General features: G+C 40.9%; 1 protein-coding gene across 1 annotated transcript in view; it reads right to left on the bottom strand.

Moving 5' to 3' along the window:
* Positions 1 to 26,809, bottom strand: part of ST8SIA1 (ST8 alpha-N-acetyl-neuraminide alpha-2,8-sialyltransferase 1) — a 145,854-nt gene that overhangs the window by 59,641 nt on the left and 59,404 nt on the right. Inside the window, exons 3-4 of the mRNA XM_082778595.1 lie at positions 11,308 to 11,417; positions 4,553 to 4,645 (exon numbers count right to left, since the gene is read on the bottom strand). Of these exons, the coding sequence (XP_082634721.1) occupies positions 4,553 to 4,645; positions 11,308 to 11,417 (203 nt within the window). The remainder of the gene's footprint in view (positions 1 to 4,552; positions 4,646 to 11,307; positions 11,418 to 26,809) is intronic.

Raw genomic sequence — 26,809 nt, 5'->3', positions numbered from 1 at the left:
ATGTTCATAACAAATCTAATTATGGTGACTCCAAAGCCCTGAACACATACAGATATTACCCAGTCCTCATCCAAGTGACTATTCTCAATGAAGTGAAAGGTTATCAAACAGGGACAGCACAGTGCTGCCTCAGAGCCCAGCCCTGCAGCCTCTGCACACACCAAGCTCCCACACCTGGGACCACAGCACCGAGCCAGCCACAGAGAAGCTGGAGGTACGGAAGGGCACCTTGTCTCTTCCTTTCAACAGAAGGGCTGTCTTCTCTTACAAGACCAGCAGCATTAATCCCCACTATTCTCCTACCACATACCGCTATCCATCAGGGAGGGCTGAGGCCAGCAGGAGTTAGGGAGGGTCTTCTCCAGGAAAAGGAGCAGATCTAATCACTCGTCATGCAGAGGGGGTTACAAGGGCAATGACTCCAAGTCCCCTTTCACAATCTGCTGCTCAAGCTGACAACAGCATCAGCCCACAGAGCAGCTGCATGGCTGTCTGTGCTCTCATGAGTGCAAAGTGTGCTCCTTCAAGCACCATTGATGCTTATAAAACACAAAACCCTGAAAGGACAAGGGAGAAAAGCCTCACACAATCCAATTGGTTTTTGTATTATGTCCCAAAGACAGTGTCAGTAAGTGTGTTACGTAACTCAGGGACTTCTGTTAGTTATAACAATGCTGAATTATCATAAATAATGTTACTATGTTCATTTGCCATTTGCTAATAAGATTATTACTACACAGGTCAGGAACGCACACAGCTTGTGGATAAAATACTCACCAACAGACATCAGTAGATCTGAAACTCAGTGAATGCTGGGAAAACATCTATTTAGACAGCTATATCCACATTAATGATGATATATGTCTGCATAGGTTAGACAGAGTAGGAAGGCATGGCAACTAGAAACTAGGAAGACTGCTGCAAACAGCATTTGTTTGCAGATTTAACTGAAACATTAGACAAAATGTAAGGGTATTATTAGAGGACATTTGCCAAAGATGTTGAATATGATAAGAAAGCTAGAATTTGCTTCTCTTAAATAGCCCTAAAACAGTGACTTCAGAAACATGTAATATCTACATCCTTAACAGTAACCCTTTGTATCACTTAGTCAAAATCTTCTACCACTGATCAAAGATCGCCACTATCTACATAAGCATTTTTATGTCCACATGTGATCTTCTAACTAGTCCCACTCCACAACTGTAGGCAAGTTTTCAGAATACATAAAACCATCACTGTAAACACCGTTACTTTGTTCATTTTTTCATGCAGCCTAAAAACAGCCACATGCACATCACAGGTCTCACTACTGCACTGCCTTCTTCCTAGCAGTGATATGCAGCCACTACTCATAGCTGACTAGGGAGGTAGGGGAATGAACTGGAAACATCAAGGAAAATCGGAAACATCAACCCATTTACAGTCCTCTATTTGATTAAGGTATGGGCAGGGGGAGAGAAGAGATTGAGGGGGGAACGTTGTGGTGATCCCAGAAGTAGCTTTTCACAACATTTCAGTCCCAATTACAACCTCAATCCAGGCTTTGACAGGGAAGTAAATTTTGACTGTAAAGTGGAAACGGAAGCTTTACACAAGCTCAAAGCACTAACTGAAGGGAGATGCCTGTGACACATTTTAGATAAAAAAAGAAATTAGGGCAGTCATCATGAGTCCTCTAGTCAGCTAAGGAAATTTCTATGATAATTCTATTGTCAGTGCTCATGTATAATATGAAGCAAAGTTAGGGTAGGAAATTCCTCAGAGTTTTTAAAATCCAAGTTAGAACTGAGCACCATATTTTACACGTAAAACTGTACTACTTGCACAGTTATATTTCCTGCTTAAAACCAAGTAGGAACTCGATCTCTATGTCTGTTATTATTATTTGCCAACTTCAAGTTTTGCAAAAGGCAGCATTTAGAAAGTATAACTAAAGTCGATGTACTCCCAGACTAAAGTTTTTACTGTCCCATCCTATGGCTCTAAGCTAGAGGGAACAGTGGTAGCTCAGATATCACTGAGCAATAATTACTGGCAACAATTTAGTTTCCTATAGGTAATCCTTTTGATTTTAAAACAACAGAGAAAACTGCCTCCACATCCCTGGTATGAAAAATTTGCCCTATCCAACATGCCTAATCATAAATTATCTAGCAATGATAAATCTTTTAGAAGCAACGAATGGTGTTGCAGGACCAATTCACTAAATCTGCCATAACACACTTGAGAGATAATTGAGATGTCAAGCCTCATCAATATCAACCTACTCAAAGTAAGGACAAGAGGACAGTGGAAGAATGATAATGAATAATACCATTATGTGAAGCTAGTTAACTTACAGCTTAGAAACAGATACATATCAGTCACCAGTCTGAAAGTCCTTGAATATCATGAAAGTCTGGACTTACAAGCAGTCTTAGTTCCTTAAAAAGCTTCTTTCCATAGAAATTGATTATTTTTTGAGAGTAGTAGCCTTTCTTGTGTTTTAACTTCCAAGCTTGCACCATTTATCAAATTCTAACTTAACATGCAGAAGGCAAAATAATAAGTTTACAAGAAAGATTAGTCAAATATAATTTAAAATGAAAAAAAAAAAAAAGAAAAAAGAAAAAAAAAGAAACTCTTTCTGAACAGGCAGAGGAAGTGTCAGATCTCTCAAGAGCTTCAAGCCTGAGGAGGCTTCTGCCAATTTTCAGCACTGTGGGTTTGTTCTTTATCTCATTCTCAGTAGTTGTCTATACATCTTCTTATCTAATCAATACACACACATATACATCCCACATTACTTTCTTATCGAAGGTCTTTCATCACTGTTATCATCCATTTTGAAAACTGACATTGGAAACAATCCCATTTTCTGATCTCTTTTTCTTTCCTCACTTTCACTTTCTCCATTTTCCTTCCCCATCCACTCCCCCTTTGATATCCCTCTCTCACAGAGTATTGTTTCACGTCTACTCATTCCTTCCTTTCCTCCTTGCTGGTTAACTCCACAGTCTCTCTAGTGTAGTTCCATATTTTTCCTCTAACATCAATAAAAATCTTTTTCCTTTTCATTTTCTGTTCAAAAATATTAAGTATGGTATGCTTTCCACTTTAAGCCTTGGTGAGGTGTGTGAGGGACAGAAAATGTCCATGAGTTTAATAATCCCCTGCATTGGCAACTGTAAAACCCTTTGCAAGCTCTGTACTTCCCACTGCTCTTCTTCATTTTACCCATGATGCTATTGCAAAGATAATCTTCTTTCCTCCATTTGATCCTCTGTCCGTTTCAACCCACTTTTTAAATCAACATCATTAGCTGTGTACTTTCCATAGGATTTTCAGAATCCCCACCCTCAGGGCCCACTGCCCTGAGCAGCTCCCTCTTCCTGCCTGGCACGTGGTGCCATTCTCTGCCAATTCTGCTCGTTTTGCTTTCTTCTTATCCCAACAGCCTTTCTGTGCCTTCCCCTGCTCAGACACTCTCTGCTTGGAATCAGCTCTTGAAGTTGATGACTTCTCTATTTCCCTCTTGCTCACCCTGCCTTTTCCGTTCCAAGAAAAGGCATATGTCCAAGACTGGTGTACAACCCATCTTTTCCACACACAAAAGTAAACAACGCTTCAGTTCCTGACAGAGGAAAAATACTACATTTAGATACCAACAAACATCAAATTCCAGGTCTGTTGTGTGCCTTTCTTTCTCAAACACCTGGCTTTCTAGTATTTGTTTTATTCCACTACTTTGCTTCCTTTCACAATCTCTCACCTCCCAGCACCTCCATTATACATTTCTCTTATGCCTAATCATTTCCTGCTCACTCTCGGTTTCTGCCTTTTCTCTGTGTTTTTCAGTGAGCATGGCAGGTTACTACCAGATCTCATTCCAGGTGATAAAACAAGTAACATGGCAATTAAAATTCAGCAAGGCAAAATCAGAGAGATGGCACCGACTTTTTTTTTTTCCTTGTCTCTTCCCCTCTCTCATCAGCTACTGACATTTTGAAAATTTCAACCAACTCAAATAATCAACAAAATTTTATCCCAGTCTCCTAAGAAGCACAGCTTGTATGATCACAACCTGCTGATCAGTTCTATTCTAATATTTTTTGTACCCATAAGTCAATATCAAATAACAGAGAGTAAGGACACAGAAGTAATCAGTGACTCCTTCATTAGCCTCTTCATTAACCGTGGGATGCAGCAGCCAGCTGACCCCACCAGCATACTAGTTTGGACCACCCATTAATATGTGCCCAGACTACAAGTAGCCAAAGCTCCTCTGGCATGTAGCCAGCCATGCAGTTAAAAGTAGGGAGCTGCAAGCACTGAGGGGAGTATGGTAGGAGAAATAACTCTGCAGGAAGCCATTCTCCCTTAGTTTCCATGCTTACAGTGAAAAGATCTCGTTATATTTCACCTAACAACAACCCAATGTGCATTTCATCTTTTCCAGAACCTTTTCCACGAGAAGAACGTAACTCTGGCACACTAATATCTATAACACAGATGAAGCATTTTTCTTTTTGATTTCTCCAGTCCAGAGAAAGAATAATATGCTCCCTACCTTTTCTGAATTATACTGGGATTTGCAGTCACCAGCTGGGTTTTTGTTCCAACATCCTTGCTGTATTCGCTGGATAGTGGAGGAAGGTTGCACCTGTGCACAGAAAAACATTCAAGATTTTAACTGGCATTCAGGATTGACAGGCTTCCACTTCAGTCTTTATAAGTCTGAAAATTTGCAGTACTCAGAAACAAAAACTGCAAGCTGACAGAAAATGTGAAAGTGCTGTACAGATACTAGACCAAGCTACCAATGTTCCCTACTATACCACATCTATAAGCACAATAGGACATTTTTGTACCAGATTGTGGGTAGAAACAATCTGTAGGACATTTTTGTACCAGATTTTTGTAGAAACAAAACCTTTTGCAGAGATGATCCTATCCTATATAACTACTAATCAAAAACAAAGACAGTGACTTGGCATTTCTGACAGGTTGAAAGGTGGTGAAGGAGACTGTTATTATCTATAGCATAAACATTTTTGACCTCTTCTCAAGTTCTGAAAAGTTTTTACTTATTTTGTTTTGTTTTCCAGTATCACACTCATGACTGTTATCACTCTGTAGCAGCACAAGCATTACATATGTCTTACAAGCATTACATATGTTCTGTAAGCAATGGGCAACTGGAATTTTTTAACTTTGTGGGGTAGTCTTCAGCATACTAGAATTTACAAAGAAAACAGAAAAAATGTAAGTGGCTATCTAATATGTGCATATCAGTCCTCTCACAGCCCTGTTCTGGTGGGAAAGGTGATAACATAAAACCATTAAGTGACTAAGCAGATCTACCATGGCAAGCAGAAAGACAAGACTCTGAAAAACAGAAGTGGAGAGAAGTTTCCAAACAATGCACAGTCCTAAATGTTTCTGAGTAAAGATCTGGGAGAAGAAGGAAGGAGCAATAGATAAAGGTGAAAATACATTCAAGCAGTATCCAAGCCTGTGCACTGCTGTAGAAATAACAGTTAGGAGAAACACACTCAACAAATTGCAACTAAAATGGTCACTAAATTGACACCAAAAATGGATGTCAAAACAGTATTTTCCATTTCAAAGTTGTCTAACTTTTTAAAATCAAGGATACAGATAATATTTTTAATGCAAAAAGGGCAAAAAAGAAACACAGATTCTCAGAGAAAAGTAGAATTTGGATTTTTTCTGTAACAAGTCTTTTGTGTTTTAGTGCTGCTGGGTTGTTTTTGAGGTGTTTCCTCCCTCTCCCCCCCCCCCCCCAGAAAAAAAACAAAAACTGTTTTGGCCTGTATTATAACCAAATTTGCCCTCGATTTTTTAAACTCAGCCACAGAATCAAGAGATCACCATGCACTTGTGCTGGTTTCCCTGCCTTAATGCGGCACAGTCCAGAGGAGCAGAGCTCAAGGCAAGGAAGGAAGCCAGCACCTGGCTGCTGCCATGCTGGGCAGGAGCTGCCCTAGGCCTAGGGTCAGGCCGCCCAGGACTCGGTTGGGCCCGCAGCCTTGCAGGGAGCCCTTATTTCAAATTCACCATGTCTCTTCCCATTGCTACGGAGACGTAGGTTTCTTTGCTGCAGGTCATACTCCTGTGAAAGTCAACCTCATTTCTCACCATGTAAACCATTACACTTTCTCTGGCACTCCTCTTCTCCAGCAATATCTCTGTGTTCATCTTCCAGGCAGACCGGTTTGGTCACCCTCGAGTCCAGCAACAACCAGTTGCTTATTCCATTTAGTTTTTAATCTTACTAAATCAAAGGCCCGTTTCCTAAGCTAGTGAGAAGCAGGACCTGTGGAGCCATGGTTCAGTTTTTAGGGCTGTTTCTGGGTGCTACTCCAGGAACTCTGGGACAACATGTTTTATGACAAGGCAAGCCCTTGCTCCCGTAGCGGTTGCTGCCCTGTGAATATTTTCACTGGCCTCCGCAGGAGCGGCAGGATGGTTCCACACAAGTGTCGTGGCAGTGAGCAGCAAAGGAGCTACTCAGGCTGAAGGCTGTACCTCCACGTGCTGTTGTTTGTGTGGTATTGGTGCCCAGTGAGGGTGCTAGTGTGTGCACACAGTATGCTTCATACAGTTTTCTTAATGCCAAACATCCCACATTCCTTAAAAACACCAGAACAGTGCATTGCATGTGTTAGAATACAGTCAAATACCAGCCATCAGAACCAGATTCTTAAATTCACTTTATCAGAAAATGCCATGAAGGACAGCAAAGTCAAATGTATGTCCTCTTGCACCTAGGCCAGGGCAATCCTAAGCACAAATACAGGCTGGGAAAAGAATGGACTGAGAGCAGCCCTGACGAAAAGGACCTGGGGGTGCTGGTTGACGAGAAGCTCAACATGATCCATCAATGTGCGCTTGCAGCTCAGAAAGCCAACCATGTACTGGACTGCATCAAAGGCAGCACAGCCAGAAGGGCAAGGGAGGTGAGTCTCCCCCTCTGCTCTGCTCTTGTGATACCCTACTGGGAGCACTGAGTTCAGCTCTGGGGCTCTCAATATAAAAAGGATACAGACCCGTTTTCTGAGTGAGTCCAGAAGAGGGCCACAAATTTGATCAAAGGGCTGGAGCACCTCTCCTGTGACAACAGGCTGAGGGAGTTGGGGTTGTTCAGCCTGGAGAAGAGAAGGCTCCATGGAGACTTTAAGGAAGCCTTGCAGTACCTAAAGGGGGCCTACAGGAAAGCTGGGGAGAGACTTTTTACAAACGAGTATAGTGATAGGACAAGAAGTAATGGCTTCAAACTAAATGACAGTAGGTTTAGATTAGATATAATGTAGAAGTTCTTTACTCAGAGAGTGATGAGGCACTGGAACGGGTTGCCCAGAGAAGCTGTGGATGCTCCATCCTTGGAGGTGTTCAAGGCCAGGCTGGATGGGGCTTTGAGTAACCTGGTCTAGTGGGAGGTGTCCCTGCCCAAGGCAGGGGATTGGAACTGGATGATGTTTAAGGTCTCTTCCAACCCAAATCATTCTATGATTCTATGTATATGTAACAGACTAATTCAACCATGTTCATCATGAAAAATAAAATTTCCAGGAAAGCTTTGCTCCTTTTCATGACCGTATTTGTTAAGATGTGCATGAGGCATCACAATCAAAAAGCTGGGGAACAGCTTCTCATTTGATCTACCACAATTTAAGAGAAGCTAGAAAACTTAAAATGAAGCCAGAAAAAAGAGTGATAAAACTTTAGAATTTGAGAAAGGTTTACATAATAATAATAAATAATAATAATTTAAAAAAAAAAAAAAAGATATCAATTTGTTGTTTTCTATACCTGCACTGAGTAGGATACAAATCAATCAGCATAATACTATCTGCAGAGGTTGTGTGTAGGAACCCTCTCAGTAGCAGTTTTCAATGGCAGGTCAAACAAATATTTGTGAAGCAAGATCTTGCCTCAGAGGAAAGGGATGGAATAGATGACCTCTGTTAGGCTACAATTTAATGGTCTCTGATTTGAATAAACACAAACTTTTAGGGCAAGCTTTAAAGAAGCTTTTGATTTTTGATTGAAGTTTATTTAAAAGCACTGTAAAGGACTGAGATCTGCCTCTAGTTTTATCATCTTCACATATGAATAAAGAAATTTATTTCACAAACCAGTCCCAGATGCATTACTTAAACACATCTAATTCCTTTTAGCAGTAAATCTCTTTCCCAGCTTATTCTGCATGAAATACTAAGAAGTAGCCCAAGTATCTAGCTGAAAACTCATCACAAATTCAGTTGATCAACAGAAACTTCTTGGCCTTTTCTTTAACACGTCAGCAGCATGCTGAGCCCTGCGTAGTTGAGGAATGCATCAAGTAGAAGATTCATCCTAAGAAACACACCTTTTTAATTATCTTACTCTTGCTCCTGGTACTAAGGAGTAAGTACATGAGTGTGCATGTACATGTACATGAAAGAAGGAAGTACCAGGACAGTGTCTGAGGCCAGCATTTTTGACATGAGCATAAATGAAAGAGGAGAACATATTGGTCTTTTGTATCTCCTTGCTTAGACACAGATTTTTTTGGGGGAAAAAATATATCAACAAGCACAGCTGTCCATGTGTGCCTTTTTGACATCTAAGAACTTCCAGCTCACTAGGTAGCAACACCTTCAGGAGTGAAATGAGAGGGATCCTTCAAACTTCACAGGGCAGAAATGCCTCTTCTGGGTTTGGCCCAGAGAAAAGTCCATCTCCTACAGGTGCAGAGAATCCAGGCAGCCTAGCGGGGAAATGCCATGTGCATTTGTTAGATGCTATGTGGTTATCTAGCTTTTTGTATATTGTGTATTCACATATTACTAAACACTAGGGACTAATATGAATTTAATACACGATTTCAAATATTCATTTTTATTCTTTTGTGGCACCTTGGCCATTATCAAGACAATAAATACCTACAGCAACTGAACACAATGTTTCTCTGGACTTGTCTACAAACCCCAAAAGTTGTACCATATTTAATATCCCCAGTTCCACCAGGGCTGGTATGGCTAGATGGCACATCACGTTGTAATGAAAAGATAACAGTTTGGCCTCCCCAAACCGTGACAGCCACTAGTCAGTGGCTTCTAGTTTTGGAACAAATTCACCAACAACAGCTTGGAGAACTCCCCCCAAGTTCCCTGGAATGAAACCCTCTTTCTGGCAGATGTACAAACCACAGCAGAGACAGCTGAAGGACAGGAAGAATCATTAGACACAGAAATATTTCTTCACGATCTAATGCCAAGAAAACATGTCTCTTCTGTCAAAATAGAGACAAAAACATTGTTTATAGTTCAGTACCCAACACTTCTCTTAAAATACAGGCTGGCATGAAGAGAGAGGGCAAATCAAAAAAACCTTCCTGAAAATAAGGATTACAAACTTGAAAAACAGCCAGGTATCTCAAGAAAAGCCTATGATAACCACACTAACTAAACATGTAGACCGTATGTCATGTACCTTTTTTATTGCAGATGCAGTGTGCTGTGCCTTAGGGCCTGAAAACTACTGCTTTTTTAGTCTCTATGTCGGCACAACTGTGCTTGTAGAAGATTCTCATCAACGAGATGCAGTTTAAACTCATTAATTAGCCCTAGTGATTACAATTTATCAAAGAAGATGGCTGCAATTGTATTTCCATAAGCTCTGTCATAAGTGAAATCAAAAACAATATGAATAGAAGAAAAGAACAATGGCAAAACCTAGCATAATTATTTCACACTGCAGAAATACTTAAAAGACATCACACAAATTTCTTATGAAAAAATGTAAGATATTACACAAGTTGTTGTGTTCTTTCTCTCTCAGCTCTCAGATTATAGAAATCAGATATAGAAAAGATCTGCTAAATCCTATCTTCCACATGCTACAAAAATACTTTTTCCCAGTGGTATATTAGCTTCTACCCAAAAGAACTGAAACATTTTCCATAAACATGATTGCGTATCACTAATATAAAACAGCCTGCCAGCAGTTACTGGAATTTTTGCAGGATTTTCCCTACCACTTCTTTACAATTCAAAATAAGTTTGGTACAGATAATGGCTAGTCTACCCTTCCTGGAGAGAAAAAAAAATAAAAATCATTTTTCTGATCAAGTGATAAGAGCTGTTTAAAAAAAAAAAAAAGTTTCTATTGTCTTTGTAACTGATTCCTCCTATGGTATTTCAACTTCCCATTGCATCTACATAAAATTACCATGGCATACCCAACAGTTTCTTGTATTTAGTCTCTGGAACACCCAAGGTGTTTTGCAGTAACAGCAATCAGCACAGTCTTTCCCCCTGTGCCTTACATATTCTCTTCTGTGAAGGTTCTAAATATACATTTTCTTTGTCTTTAGTTTGTTGTATTTCTTTGTTTAACATTGAAAGTATTTTTGTTCCTTGAGATCCAAACCAGAAATTACATTAGTACTGTTTAGTTTACAGCAAATTTGTATGAGTTTGTAGTAAGCTATCAGGATTTAACAAGGAGACTTGCTAAAGTGGGAGGTCATTATGTATGTACCTCAAAACCCAAAGAAACTACATCTCTCATCTCTTTGGAAGCAGTACTCCAGTTTCTCCCTCACAATATTTTTCTTGTTCATGTTTAACAAAGAGAAGCTAATTTCTGTCTTTCTTCCTTAGAGAATGCAGATCTAGAAAGTGCCAAATTCAGTCAAGAAGGCTGTAGCTGATTCAGCATTACTCCTGACAGATTCTGATAACTTCACAAAGGCCAGAGTGAAAGGATATGTGGAGAACTTAAAAACAAAATGGCATCAAGGAAAAGAGGTTTGGCCTTTTGTCAGCCAGTCAGCCAGAAATTAATCTGGAGGGAGGAAAAACATGGAAACGTTTTAGCTTGTTCTATCTTTTTTCTTAAGCCTTGCCCTATGAATCAGTATCTACTCATCATTAATTCAGTGGGTTTCATATGATGGCATTTAGAGTTGTGGAGGATGAAGCACAGTACAGGATGAGACCCTGTCTATTATGGCATAATTAAAAAGAAAAGCAACTCTTAAGTCCCTGTCTATGACATTGTAGAGGCCGTCACAACCTCAATGCATCCATCTGCACACTACCCCCACAGTACACATGTATCTGCAGAAGCCAGCCAAAACTCTCTATTGCCTCTCCTCACTCCCCAATCACTTGTGTAAAGCATCCTGCAAAGGGAAGAAAGAAAGTACCCAAGGCAAATTATAACTGATTAATCACAACTGAATAGCTTTGAAAAGTCAGAGATTGAGCGGGGGGAAGGGGAGACAATTTGTCATTGAGGTTTCTGTCTTACCGCATGACAAAATCTGCTTGATCTATTTGTTTGCCGCAGCCGCTCTTTTTGAGAATCCCACCGTTTCCCACCACAGAGCATTTCTTCAGTGGCAGCTGGAAGGGTGTAGCCTAGCAACACAAAACAAGGACCAGTTTTACTGAGTAGAATACATACATCTTTGTAGCAGCCACTCCTGGAGAACCCAGGGAGCTGGCAGGGCTCAAAATGAAGAAAGAAAAGGCAGAATTAGGAGCTAGGAAAAAAGTCCTGAAATTAGGTGGTAAATAGACACAGGATAGTTCTTATCCCCACTCCCCAAACCAGAATGCAACAAACATATGACACAAAGGATTATAACATTTCTGCATAAGCAAAACTGCATAGTTTTAAAGTCATGATGCACGTAATGACAACGACGGCAGTCCAAATATGTCTTCTAGCCAAGCTGCAAAGACACATGGGGAAAAATATTACCAGGGAAAAAACAACATGAAAGTGACATTCCGGAGCTCATACACAAAAGACAGCTCTGGAGAATAAAGGAAGGAAGGAGGAACAACATGATTACAGGAGGGCACTGGGCCTCAGGAGTCGCCTGGTATCCCTCCATCATTCTGTCACTGGGACTGGTCACTCTGAAGCATTAGGCAAAGATATTTAGAGCTTTGACAGCAGCATCTTAAACATAACATAAATTAAAATTAGAAAGGAATCATTTTAACTAAGGAGCTCTTGTAGCAGGTTAGACGGGCATTAAATTGCAAGGTCAAGTTGTTGTGCTATCTTATGCATCAAATACAGTGATAAATGAGATTTGTATATCCTTCATTTCAGAGGATCTTAACTACACATCAGCTTCAAGTCATTCATCTTTAGTGGGGTTGGGACAGTCATTTAAACAGCACACAGTACATCAGTGCAGCCCAGTAAATACATCACAGTGCAGCCCAGCAAATACTTTTTTTTTTTTAAAGGGGGGGGGAACAGTATGGGAATTTAAAGTAGCATGATATAGTTATAAGAATGGCATTTGTCCACAATACAACAGTTAATATTCTCCTCATGCAAAATATTGTGCAGGGATTTTTTATTTATCAAACCTGTCAAAACCTGACTTTGCAGCACAGACAGAAGTTACTGCCTGGGTCTCTGAGAATGCAAATGCCACAGTGACAGGATGCAGCACAGCAAAACAATTATTCTGTCCTGGAGGACAAGCTGGAACGGTAGCAGTACTTATTGTCACTTAAATGTACAGGGCAACATCTAACACTGCATAATGTATTCACCAAGCATTGTAACAGTGTACATGGTCTAGAAAACAGACCCAGCATTACAGCACAAACTGTATTTGTTAGGACTTTTTCTACTGTCATTTATTTTCTTTCTTAGATGTATTTGTTTCATCATCTTTTCTCAGCAAATTAGATTCCTTTCAGCTAGTATGAAGCTACAACCTGCTTTCTAACAAAATAAATCTAAGCGTTCTGCATATCCTAATTCTGGTTTAACATATGCTACAACAGAAAAATCAATTGTAGTTTCCTGAGGCCCAGTCACTGTTGAGAACCCAGGGATAGCACAGCAGAGCAATACTCAGTATGCAGCTGCATTCTGACCCCACATCTGTCTTACCAAGAACATTTTTGAGTTTACCCAGTAAGCGAACACGGAGTGTATACTGAAATTCAAAGGACTTCTCATTGCTGAGGTGACCCTGACCAAATGAGCGCTCATATGCTGTGTTGGGGGTTAAGTTTTTATACATAACAGTATCTTTCTTATTCAAGGTATGTCAGAGCTCTTTCCAAGACAGCTAACTATGCAAAGGCAAGGCTATGACAAATCACAGACAAAGGCAGAAGCCATTAACTTAAGAGCTGTGAACACTCTTGTCACATAACTTCTGTGGCTTCAGTAAATGTTGAATGTCTTTATACCCCCAAAATAAACATTTAGGAATTACTAAATGCTTCAGAATCCTGAGTTGCAAACAGCCTTTGATATTGCTTGAGATGAATTGCTGTCCCTCAAGGGATGCTTATATCCTGTTATGCTTAGAGATGATAATGCTAGCTGTCATTTGGATATATTTTTTCATTTTCATATATACTTTCATTTCCAAAAGCACATGAAGCTTTGAAACTCTTGCCCTTAGGAGAGCCCAACAGAAAACAGAGCAAAATCAGGCCTGCCAGGATGACTTGAGGGAGCTAAAGGAAAGCAGAAGGCGCAGAAAAACACACAAACAAACAAAAATCACCTATGGCCTAACCTGGCATAAAATTGTGTCCCCGCTGCTTGGAGGCAATTGAACTGCTTTTACCCTAATGAAGAACAATTGCTTAGCATGCTCTGGAAGAAACTTGTATTTTTTTATTTTGCACATTGAATGTTCTTCAGGCATTCAAGTTACAAACTGTATTATTGCTCAAACTGCAGACTCAGGATCTCTGTTCTGAGCCCATTTATAGAAACAAACTGTCTGGTCATACACAAATCATACAAGACTTAAGTGTTGCCTATACGCAAGTCCAAAACATATGGCTTCGTTGTCTATCTGCAAAAGGCAAAGAAGAAGAAACCAACTCCTGGGTTGGAAACTGTTGGGAATCACCATTTTTTAATCCAGTTAGCAGCAGCATGCTCAAAGCACTGCAGGATGGTAGTGCAGATGGCACACTTCCCTCCGTATCACAGAATCATTAAGGTTCAAAAGAGTTTCAAAATCACCTGGTTCAACCATCACCCTACTACTAGTGTTAAACATTGGTTTGAAAAACATTGAAGAACAGTCATGTGCAAAATAAAAAATATGAGTTTCTCCCAGATCACGCTAAGCAATTGTTCTTCATTAGGGTAAAAGCAACTGAAATGCCTCCAAGCAGCAGGAACGCTTAATATTTAAAAGGATGCTCACAGGACAGACAGCACAGATAAAGACATTTATAGACTCTTCAAAGCCAAGGTGCTGTGGGCTTCCTCTGTGACTTCCCATGAGCATTCAGCTCACTCCTTCCTTGAGGCTGACCAAAATATGAGGAGGAGACAGCTTACGCAAAATTGCAATGCAATTAACCATAAGGAAGCTCCAGCCCTAACATGGTCAAATTACTAGCCTTGTTAAAATCTTTCCACCCCACTACTGGGCATTTGAGATGTTTCCATGCATCCACTTGTTGTTCCTACCACTGGTTTATCAGGGTACAGACTGTGGATTTAAGGTTGAAATCAAACCTTTTATTATCAAAACCTGGAGTGTTTTTGTTTAGCTTTGTTTTCATTTATAAGTGAAAAACACTGAAGATGGACTCCAATAATGATTTGTTTTTTTCCCCATGCCAAATAATCCTATGCCATCTTCACAGTGTGGGCAATCCATCTTCATTTTTTTGCATGCTGTTTTAGGATTGAAGAGGTAGAACAATGCTACAACTGGCTCAAGAATTAAACGATTTTTACTTTTTTGTAAAATATTCTAGGGAGATACTTGGAATTTCAGTAGCAGGCAATTTTTAATGTTACATTTTTAAGGTGATGGTGCTATTTGGAGAGAATTCCATATAGTAAAACCAAAATTGCTTCTAGGTTTCTATTACTGGCAAAACATGTTTCACAGGACTTACAAAAAACTTCTAATGCTTTCCCTCTTCACCTCCCACAGTGGAACTCTTTCCTAGGCAAATTGTCAGTTCTTAATTTAACAGCAATAGAAGTTCTCACATATTGGGGACCCAGCTGTCATTTATATTAAATACTCACAAAAAGCTCAGTTGCTTTTCTCCTTTGAATTGTAACTGGCCTGACAAATTCTTGCTTTGGATTGCAAAGTTGCAACAAAAACATTTCCATTAATATTAGCTTCCTGAAACTGTGTTATTTTGATTGTCAACACATTTGTTATTTTTCTTCATTAATAATATTTTAATTATCAGCCTGATTCTCGTGGGTGGACAAGAAAAAGTAGTGCAGCATCTGTTTATTTGGTGTAACAGAGAAAATGTAAAAATAAGCCATCAGCCCACCCCCACTTTTAAGCAATCATTACAACATAATTTGCAAATACCCTTAACTAAAATTAGAAAGAAAAAAAAAGGGGGGGGGGGGGAGGGAAAGGTTCATGAGTTGGTTTTTAGAGAGAAGGCATCTCTTGAAAGAAAACTATAGATAGGGTCTGTTGTTTCATTTTCCCTGGTTCAAAACAATGAAACTCTACTGATAACCAATGAAGATGTTCTAGTTCCTATTTATGTAAATGAAAGAAGAACCTGCACATCCCCCTACAAATTCAATGACAAATAAGCACACAGAGCAACAGATTAAAGACTCCCAGTTGAATATAGGAGTAATTTAATGGAGCATCTATCCAGCAATTCCCTGATTAGTTTCATCATTCATCTAAGTAGAAATTAATCATTGTCATCAGTTAAAAGAACATTACATAGTACTAACAAAATAAAATTTATTTTAGATAATGCTATTCTAATTCAGTTTGATTTCATTGTTAGGTTGTTAATGCATTAATTTTTGCCCACTCACTGCCAAAGACGTTAATCAGCAACTGAGTCCTCACTGGGAAAACAGGAAAAATTACAATGTTCAGCCTCTGATTTAATGCTGAAGATGTCAAAAACGTTGAAAACACTGGGAGCATAAATTAAAATCAAATGGGTTTTAAATAAGCATTTCTGAATTTTCAAAAAGGTGCTCAGCTTTTACTGTCCATTTTCAAAATACAGCACCTTGAGGAAAATGGCCTGGTTCTACCAAATGCTGAGTGCCACCACCAAATCTACCATCATCCTATCACCACAAAACTATCATGTTTATACAATTTTTCACAGAATCACAGAATAATCTAGGTTGGAAAAGACCTCCAAGATCACCTATTCCAACCTCTGACCTAACACTGAGCAGTCCTCCACTAAACCATATCACTAAGCTCTACACCTAAACCTCTTTTAAAGACCATGTAGATAAAACCAGAGGGTGGCATGGGGTGTGTACCCATTATATCATCTTTCTTGCACAGAAGTATGCTTACCCCTGATAGCTGAGACAGCAGTTTGTACAGGTGGGGAGGAAAATAAACTCTTTAAGTTGGTGGACCTCTTCAGAAAGTTTCTCCAAATTATTCTCTTTCAGTTGATGGCCACTGATTTGTACAGGTGAGAAGGAAAATAAATTGTCTTTAAGTTGGTGGAAGTCTTCAGAAAGTTTCTCCACAGCCGAGACACAAGCCTGTAGGGAAGAAGAGAGACTTTCTCCATACTACCAGAGTTGTTTAGCCAATTTGTCCATTGTGGGTTCCTAGTCTTCTTTCCAGGCCATTACTGCCAATGAGCTGGCATATGATGATTGTGCAAACTCCTGCCACATGGGTCGTGTACACTTGACTTCATCTGGATCCGTGGATATTTGTTCATTGTCTAGCTCCCTATAAATCACCTCCCGTAGGGCTAATTCCCTCAGGTACTGGATTCCCTTCTCCACAGTGGTCCACTTGCCTGGTAGACATACAAGTTCTTCCTTGAAGGGATACCTTTCCTTCACAGCTCACAGGAGACGCCTCCAGAGGCTGTAACCTGGTGCTCCATCTCCAATTGCTTTGTCGATGCCTGCATCTCTAGCAAGGGATCCCAGCTGCCTGGCTTCCCTGCCTTCTAATTCCAGGCAATTGACTCCGGTGTCCCAGCACCAAAGCAGCAAGGTGACAAGCTGCTCACCTATACATTGACCAAAATCTTTTTGCACCTCTCGTAGCTCATGCTGGTATACAGTTTGGGTAGTTACTGTTGTTTTTGCGACATCATCTTCATTTTGTTCCTCTGATTGCCCAGTCTCGTCTTCTCCATACTTAGTCTTAGCAGGAGTTTCTCTGCATTCTAAACGATCTGACTCTCTAAACCATTTTTTCACCTTGGCTACAGGGGCAACTTGCACTGCTACAGTTCATTTCTCTGACCCAGCCACAGGGCCCGCCACAGGGGTTGGATTAAATGCAGGGCCCGCCACAGGGGTTGGAACAACCGCTGGGCCCATCACAGGTGCTGGGATGACTGCTGGGCCCATCACAGGGGTTGGAGTGGCCGCAGAGGCTGGAGTGGCCGCAGGAGCCAGAGTGGCCACAGGGGCCGCAGTGGCCACAGGGGGTGAAGTGGCCACAGAGGCTGGAGCGGCTGCAGGGGCTGAACTGGCTGCAGAGATTGGAGTGGCTCCAGGGGCTGCAGTGGCCACAGGGGCTGCAGTGGCCACAGGGTCCATCATAGGGGCTGGAGTGGCTGCAGGGGTTGGAGTGGCCGTTGGGCCTGTCACAAGACTTGGAGTGGCCACAGGGTCTGTCACTAGGTTTATAGTGGCATTGATCGCAGCTCGATAGGCATAGGCCAGACCCCAGCACATTGCAGTGATCTGTGTCTCTTTGCCAGAGTGATGACACCTCTTTTTCAAGCATTCTACCAGTTTTTTTAGGATTTTGCAGTTGTTCAGGGGTGAATTTCCAAAGCACTGGAGGTGCCCACTGCTCTAGATACCTGCCCATATCGTCCCATGCTCCCTGCCGCTCATCTGCCTCAGGGCAGATCCCTGGATAGCATTCCTAAGTAGTTGTTTATCCTTAAACAAAATCTAAAGGTCTTTCAGGAGACATAACAATAACAACATGCTGGTCTGAACATCCCAAGGATATTCAAAATCTTGAAGAACTATCGTAACTACCCCAGAGAATAAGAGGGGGGTGAAGGAGAAAGGGAGAGTGAAAAAGTAAGAAAAAATATCTCCCCTTGTTCCCTCCATAGATTGGCTCCCTGAAAAAAAAAAAAAAAAAAAAAAAAAAAAAGGTAATACGTGTAATTCTTGATAGTTTCTGAGTAATGGTTTCCAAAGTACAGAGTTGATGACATTGCTGAGTACTAATACTAGGTTAGTCTCATAACCAGACATTTTATCATATCATAAGCCAATGTAACACAGTACAATAAAACAATGATCCTAAACCAGCCCCCAAAAGGATAAACAGCACAACAGGGAACACATACAGTAAGTAATATGCCAAATAACTCAATTTGGAAAACCACAGAATCACAGAATCACAGAATTTCTACGTTGGAAGAGACCTCAAGATCATTGAGTCCAACCTCTGACCTAACACTAACAGTCCCCACTAAACCATATCCCTAAGCTCTACATCTAAACGTCTTTTAAAGACTTCCAGGGATGGTGACTCCACCACTTCCCTGGGCAGCCTGTTCCAATGCCTCACAACCCTTTCGGTAAAGAAGTTCTTCCTAACATCTAACCTAAAACTCCCCTGGCGCAACTTAAGCCCATTCCCCCTCGTCCTGTCACCAGGTACGTGAGAGAACAGACCAACCCCCACCTCGCTACAGCCTCCTTTGAGGTTCCTGTAGAGAGCGATAAGGTCGCCCCTGAGCCTCCTTTTCTCCAGGCTGAACAAGCCCAGCTCCCTCAGCCGTTCCTCGTAAGACTTGTTCTCCAGGCCCCTCACCAGCTTCGTCGCCCTTCTCTGGACCCGCTCAAGCACCTCGATGTCCTTCTTGTAGCGAGGGGCCCAAAACTGAATACAGTACTTGAGGTGCGGCCTCACCAGAGCCAAGTACAGGGGGACGATCACCTCCCAAGCCCTGCTGGTCACACTGCTTCTTATACAAGCCAGGATGCTGTTGGCCTTCTTGGCCACCTGAGCACACTGCTGGCTCATATTCAGCCAACTATCCACCATCACTCCCAGGTCCTTCTCTGCCTGGCAGCTCTCCAACCACTCATCTCCCAGCCTGTAGCTCTGCTTAGGGTTATTGCGTCCCAGGTGCAGGACCTGGCACTTGGCCTTGTTAAACTTCATGCAGTTGACCTCAGCCCATCAGTGCAGCCTATCCAGATCCTCCTGCAGAGCCTTCCTACCCTCAAGCAGATCGACACACGCGCATAGCTTGGTGTCATCTGCGAACTTACTGAGGGTGCACTCAATGCCCTCATCCAGATCATTGATGAAGATATTAAAGAGGACCGGCCCCAGCACTGAGCCCAAAAAACCAGGCACAGCAGACCTAAGATCAAAGCAATCAACATTGTGACTAGCAACTATTAAGCAGGTCTAATACTTCTACCAATTCATGTTTAACACACTCTGGTCAGATCTGTCATAATCTTAACCCTTCGAGCCCAACGTTGGGCACCAGGACTGTTGTGGTTTAACCCAGATGGCAGCTAAGCACCACACAGCCATTCGCTCACCCTCCCCCCTCCATCTCTGGGATGGGGGAGAGAAACAGGAAAATGAAGTCTGTGGGTTGAGACAGACTCTTTATTAAGACAGAAATAACAAATAAATTAATAATAATAATAATAATAATGTGTACAAAACAAGTGATGCACAATGCAATTGCTCACCATCTGCTGACCGATACCCAGCCTATCCCTGAGCAGCCGGCACCCCCACTCCTGTTAGGCTACTCCTATATATTGCTCAGCATGATGTCAGATGGTATGGAATACCCCTTTGGCCAGTTTGGGTCACCTGTCCTGGGTCTATCCCCTCCCAACTCCTGCTACAAGCCCAGCCTACCCGCTGGCCGGACAGAGCGAGAAGCTGAGAAGTCCTTGGCTTAGTGTAAGCACTGATCTGCAACAATTCAAATATCAGTGTGTTATCAACATTATTCTCATCCTCATCCAAAACAAAGCACCCTTCCAGCTACTAGGAGGAAAACTAACTCTATTCTAGCTGAAACCAGGACAGCAAGAAATGTCTGGAGTTCTTGAAACTTTGGAAACTGCTTTCAAAGAAGTTCTCCTGGTATTTTGGACAGGACAAGGGGAGATACAAGGGCACCCGACAGGGCTCTGGGTAGACACGGCTCAGGCCTCGTGGCCTGCCAGGAAATGCCGGTACCCAGCAGAAGACAAAAGGAGAGGGGAGAGGGTGGAAGTGGCATTGCGGTAGCCCCAGGTGCACAGGAGGACACCTTCAGACGTGTAATGTGACAGTTTTAAATCAACAATGAACCTCCAAACAATAATAAATTTTAAAAAAGCATGCAGATTTAACACACAGAATGGCCCTCAAAGTAGACTTCAGTTGGGGAATTGAGTCTGCTAAACAATCATACTGTGACATAAACAGACAAGAGAAGCGTCATCACAGTGACACCACTGAGCAACAGGCTGTGACGTGACCGAGCGACGGACTGTGTCGTGTGGCCCTCACGGCTTATATCTGGGTGCCTGACCCAGCCCAGCCTGTCTTGTGCCTAGACTCCCACTGCGTGGGTGCGCAAGGCTTGGAGGTCAAGTGACCAGTTGGTTTGGGTGCTGGCTTGTGCTTTTGGGACTGCTGGGAGCGTCTCTCAGGGCCCATCCCCACAGCCACCACCCGGTGTTTCCCCGGCCCTGCCCACATCAGGCAGTTGGGGCCCCACAAGGTGCACTTGCTGCAGCAGAGGTGAGGTGTGCCCCAGGGACATGTGCCCCGGGGGGTGGCTGTGGTGGGTTTTGGGGGCTCAGGGAGCTGTGCATGTGGGGAGCGTGAGATGGCCCAGGCGTGGTGCTGGGAGGCTTTTCTGCTGAGAGATTTGGACATTTCTTCACCACTGCAGTACTGGTGATCAAGGGGTGCAGCTCATCATGCTTGGCTCTTCCCAGCCACGCTGCCATGAGCATGGGGCTGCTCTCTGTCCCTTTTGAGAATAAAGCACCTTGAGGAAAATTGCCTGGTTCTACCAGTGTTCCTAAGGAGCCAACATAATACTGAAAATTAACAAGAAGCCAAATTTAGCCCTTAATGTTGCTTTCTTGCACTTTTGCATAAGGAAGAGTATGACAGTTGAAAAGACAGCTCTCTTTGTGTCAGCTACAGGTAACGTGGCATTGGTTTTTACACTGTAAAACATGGTAGGGTGCCAAATGCTCCTTCTTCCTTTCTTTATTGTTTACAAATCATTCCCAGTCCGATAGGCCCTTTCTTCCTCCAGTGGAGCTGTCAAGTAGGAAGACATGACAGCTTGACAGCAACTCTCCAAAAAACATCAGCATCACTCATGCAGGGATAGTGTGTCTTCTATAAGGGAATGGGGACAGTGGCTATGTTCCCCAGCATTTCACTTGTCCCTTTCAGCTGACCTGCCACAGTCCTGTGATGATAGAATCACAGAATGGTTTGGATTGGAAAGGACCTTAAACACCATCTAATCATTTTTGAAAAATAAAAGATGAACTTTTTTCCAGGAAGATTTTATTAAAATTGGTTGTGCTGTTACATAAGAAGTCTCATGTGTGGTAGTAATTCATAACTTCAGACATTTTCTATCATACCCCTATTTTCCACCTGGCCTTTCTGTTTATAGTTACTGATTGAAATAACTGCACAAAGTTGGAAAGACATCTAATATTTTAATAGTAATTTAGAAGTCTTTTTTACATAGAGTAGCAGAAGAAAAATGGGTTAGAATGAAAGCATCTGTGTATGAGTGCCATAAGGGCAGAAAATCTTTATCATAAATCTTGACTGAATGTTGGGGCCTGGAAGATGCATGCATTTTAAGAAACCACAGTGACTGGTAGGAATTATAAAGCATTCAGGAAATCTAAATTGTTTTGTGTTCATGCAAAGTTCTACTGCAGAAGCACATTAGTGAAACTGCTGAAACCTATATTTTGCATGCAAAGAATCTGTCAGAATCATGATGTATGCTCCACTGAGAATTACTAAACTCATATAAAGCTCTCTGTGCTCCACTAATATGTGAAATGTTAAGCAAGAAGCAAACCAAAAGCGTTTTCCATAAGGTAATACTGTCACAAAATAGAGGGATAGGTATAAGCATACTCATTCTGTGCAACTGATCAGAATGAAACTCCTGCCAGACTGACGCAGGTATGTAACACGCTGACTTTTTGTGTGCATGCTAATTATTAGAAAATAAGCTGAGCTTGGTTTTCCAAATCCTGGACTCAGGTACTACCAAACCCTAATATTTGATTACAAAGAAATTACTGCAAGAAACTGTTACAGTGGCTATGAAATCCCCTTAGGAGATGGGAAAGAAACCCTAAAATGAACCTCCAGCTACTGCTTTTTTTTTCTTTTTTCTTTTTAATAGCTTCATTGCTCCACAGAGGCACTGCCAATTGACACATTATGAAACTTGAAACTCACTGCTCATGCAAAAGAGAAAGGGTCCAGGTGGAACAAGCTTCTCTGTAATGTCATGCAAGCATGTCTCAGCCGTAACAGCAGAGTCTTTATCAAGGATCCAAGTGGAATTAAACATTAGATTTCACGTAAACTTTGTGCTGTTTGCAAATACCTACTTCAGACAGTATGTTTTTTTCAGGAGATTAGTATTCCACTTTGTATTTACAGGAGCGCATGGGACTGCAAAAGACCAATTAGGAGACTGAACACAGTGCTCTGCCGCAGCAGGGAAACCTCTTATATCCAAAAGGATACATGGAATATTAACTGTAGAGCAGTCACATACAAAAGAACACTCTGCAACATGCCTACATATTCACACAAAAAAATATGTACTGCCAGTAAGTAGCTGGCAGTTACTTTTAGTCCAAGCTGTACTTAGCAGGAACTTCAAAATGGTCTGCTCTCTAATAGCTTTCCACCCAGCATGAAGTCACTGCAAGTACTCACTTGCAGTGGATTAAAAGAACATTTCAAATTGCTACCATGGCATTTAATTCAATTGAATAAGCCTTCATGCAGTCAGGATAGCACAATGCAGGGTTATGAAAAATTTCATATTTGGAAATTGTAATGGTTTATTTTAGAAAACAGACTACTAAGGGTGTATCATAAACAGTATTTTAAACAGTGAATACTCCAGGAATGGGAAGGGAGTGCTTCTATTTTGTGTGAATTGTATGACTAGGTAATATTAATGGTTGAAAAATTCCAAAGTTCTGTAAGATTTTTGGATCCAAACTTTATAACCTGCAATGCACTAGGACCCCCAAAATTTGAATAAAAATAAGAAAAAGGAAATATGATTAATTACAAAAAGGAACTCAACCTATTGGGTGTGGGGAGGGTTTCTCCTACTCTGAAAGATGTTATAGCTTCCAACATTATGGCATGGAGCTGCAACAGGGGAGGGTCAGGCTGGGTGTTCGGGAAAGGTTCTGCACCCAGAGGGTGGTCGGGCACTGGGACAGGCTCCACAGGGCACCCAGGGCAATGGTCATGGCACCAAGCTGGCTGGAGTCCAAGAAGTGTTTGGACAATGCTCTCAGACGTCGGGGCTGGCTTTTGGGTGGTGGTGTGTGGAGTCAGGAGTCGGACTCAATGATCGTTAGGTCAGAGGTTGGACTCGATGATCTTGAGGTCTCTTCCAACCTAGAAATTCTGTGATTCTGTGATCCTTGTGAGTCCCTCTGAACTCAGGATATTCTGTAATTCTATGATTTCCATAACAGGGAGAACTTAGGCTTCGTTCTACATAGCTGTGTTTAGATTTTCTATGGAGAAACACAGTTCCATGTAAACTGTACAAAATGGAAGAATAATGTACTACTTTCTTCAAAAGCATCTTGACCAGAATTTATAAATAAAAAAGCCTATGTTGGCTTCCCTAAACACTTTTCCACACACTTGAATAACTCTGTTTTTTATCCTGTGTGACAATAAGGATAAAATTCTATTTGTAGGATGAATCAATAAACTCTGCCTGCAGCCACAGAAACACTCAACAATTCCTTTCTTTCACCTGACCACCTGACAACATCAGATGCCATGCTGAGCTTAGAGGAAAACACCATCCATTGTGGGGGATTCTCAAGCCTGCTCTGTTTTGCCAGCACCTTAAAAGCTACACAGCCAACACCTTTTCGCTTAGAATTCATCTGACTCAGTCTTAACAAGCTCACACTTTACAGCACATACACGTGGGACAGCAATTCATCTTCTGGTTCACTGGCACTCTACAGCAGAAAGACGCTTAAACATAACAGGTATTCCAGTGGTTATTTAATATTGCAGAACACTGTTTGGCAGAAACCATTTATCTTTTGAATTTGGAGACTTTACTTTCAGATGCTGCTTTTTAAGGGTTTGCTGATCCTCCACTTTTCCCATTCCTTTCTTAATCTACTCCAAGTCTGAGCATACAAGAAAAAGTCAAGTATATCAAATGCTGTATGCCATGGTTACATTGATACAATGCCTCTAGGCTCAAGTATTAAAAAAAAAAAAAAAAAAAAAAAAAAAAGAATTTAAAAATTTTTGGAGTTTTGACTAGATATTCCACGAAAACAAGCACACATCATCACTTCAGGGGAAAAAAATACTTTTTTAATATTATGCACATCTATTAAACAACAAGAGTAGTTATTATATGATTTTAATGAGTTCTTCTGCAAGCCTGAAAAAAAAATGCAGTAGAAAAATTTTAAATTAATCTCCTGCATTGCAGTATACCATTTCCTAGCCAAGGAAGTTATTGTATGTAGGCATTCATTTTAACTTTCAGGCACGAAATTTTTAGTAAAGTGATTAACTATATTACTCTAGTTAGAGAAATGCATACATAATGCAAATAATATGATTGCCCAGTGACAATGTCCTCCAATTCTATCTGCTCCCTTAAACCTGTTGTACGAAAAAGTAGAAAATGTACTCACATGTTGAATTATTCTCTTTTGAGAGGGTGGAACGACGCGCAGTTAAAGATTGCAAAATATTCGGGAATTTTGCAAGACCAACTGATTGATTAGTAAGAGGTACTACCCACTTATTTTCCATGAGTAGCAAAGGATCTCACAACACTGTTTCATACTTATGTAAGGTCATTGCAAAGACTAATCCAGAATCAAACGCACAGTTCCTAAGTATTTTGAGATCATTCCTAACCCTGTAGAACTGATAGAGGATGAATGTGGCTGCAATAGCACGAGCAGAATACAAACAATTGTGAAATGCAATAATAGCCTGCATTGAACATGGATGGGGGTAGGAAAGACAGCAAGCAGGAGAACTCTGAAGAAGGTGCCAGGAAGCCCAACTGCATATATGTGGCTGATTTACCAAAAGCCCATCCTGCTACAGGGAAAAGAAAAAAAAAAAAAAAAAAAGTTCGTAAATCTCTTTAAATCCTATTAGTAGCACACAGTATATGCAATAAATAAGGTCAGTTTCAGCCCATAAAAAATATAAAGGGCTTCCAATACTACTTCTTTGTATAAAAGACAATAACAGTTAAAGGCATGGCTCTCTGCATTCCTGAGGGCCCTCTGATCCCATTAATGTGAATAAAGAGCTGCAGCATAGGAAATCAGTTCAACTTCTGCTGGCACCAAAAGATGGATTTAGTTATCATGCGATAGGTACAAAAGTTTAAAGATTTTTGCTTTTATTTTTTAAGGTGTCTTAAAAACAATACACTTTCTTTTAGCTGCCATATTAAACAATGTGCTTCTGAAAAGATCCACTAATCAAAAAATTATTCTTGCCTTTGCTTTACCTCTAAATAGTTCTGATAAATCAATGACATCTATCGACAATCACTAGTTAAAAAGACATCAAAGACAACCAGCAAGGATTGATCTCTCTACGAAATTTCCAATTATATGAGTGGAATTTAAACACTGAACTTGGTTTCTGGCAGCATGGAAGCACTGTTGACTTCCTTTAATAATTCTACCAGATGTTTTTCTTCTCCTCCATTAACGAAAAAAATTTAAGCCTCTTAAGAACGTTTCATTTATCTTATATGTAAGAAGGAATTATCTAAATATTCTAAACCAAATTTTAAACTCCCAAAATTCCAAGTTTTACAAAACATATGCAGATATTTTTACTGTTATTTCTCTCAGTAAAACAAAACAAACACAATTACCCCCTAGTTCCAGCTTGGTAATTTGAGATAAACAGCAAAGTAAACCACAACAGAGAAAGGTTAGCTAGGAGCCATTTCAGGAGCTCTACTGTTTCAAAGCATTCAAAGAGTATGCTGTAGGTAATGATCAGAAGAAAAAGCTTGATGATATTGGGCTGCCTGGAAACATTAAAAAAAAAAATTCAACGTAATATAATCTTTGCAGAAATTGTGGGTTCATTTAAATGCACTACTGAATTGGACAAAAGTATAGCATGGATCCAGAGGCATGGGAGTAATTCATGAACTTGTCTGAATAACATTTTTCTACATCAGCAGTAAAATACCTAGTGATGTAAGATTAAAATGGGGAAAGTATCATTTCATTATATGTGGGTGTAGGTTCCTCAAACAAACAGAATAGGACATTTATTGCAAACCAACAGAAAAGAGCATTTGGGGCTAGCTCCTCCACACAGCTATAGACCTCAGGGGCTAAACCCAACCTATGACTGAAGTCTCAGTAATGCAGTATATATATCAGAATCTGAACATTAGAAGTCCATTAAATTATACACACTGGTGAAATGGTATGCCTATTGAATGGCACTACAGAACAAAGGAAATTTCACCTAAAGGGACACCTTTTTTCATCCAGTTGGTGCTTCCGTTGGTTTCAG

This window comes from Aythya marila (assembly GCF_965140915.1).
Source record: "Aythya marila genome assembly, chromosome: 1".
NCBI classification, from domain to species: Eukaryota; Metazoa; Chordata; class Aves; order Anseriformes; family Anatidae; genus Aythya; species Aythya marila.
The sequence above is the reverse complement of the archived record's forward strand: the minus strand, read 5'-3'. Positions and strand labels throughout refer to the sequence as shown.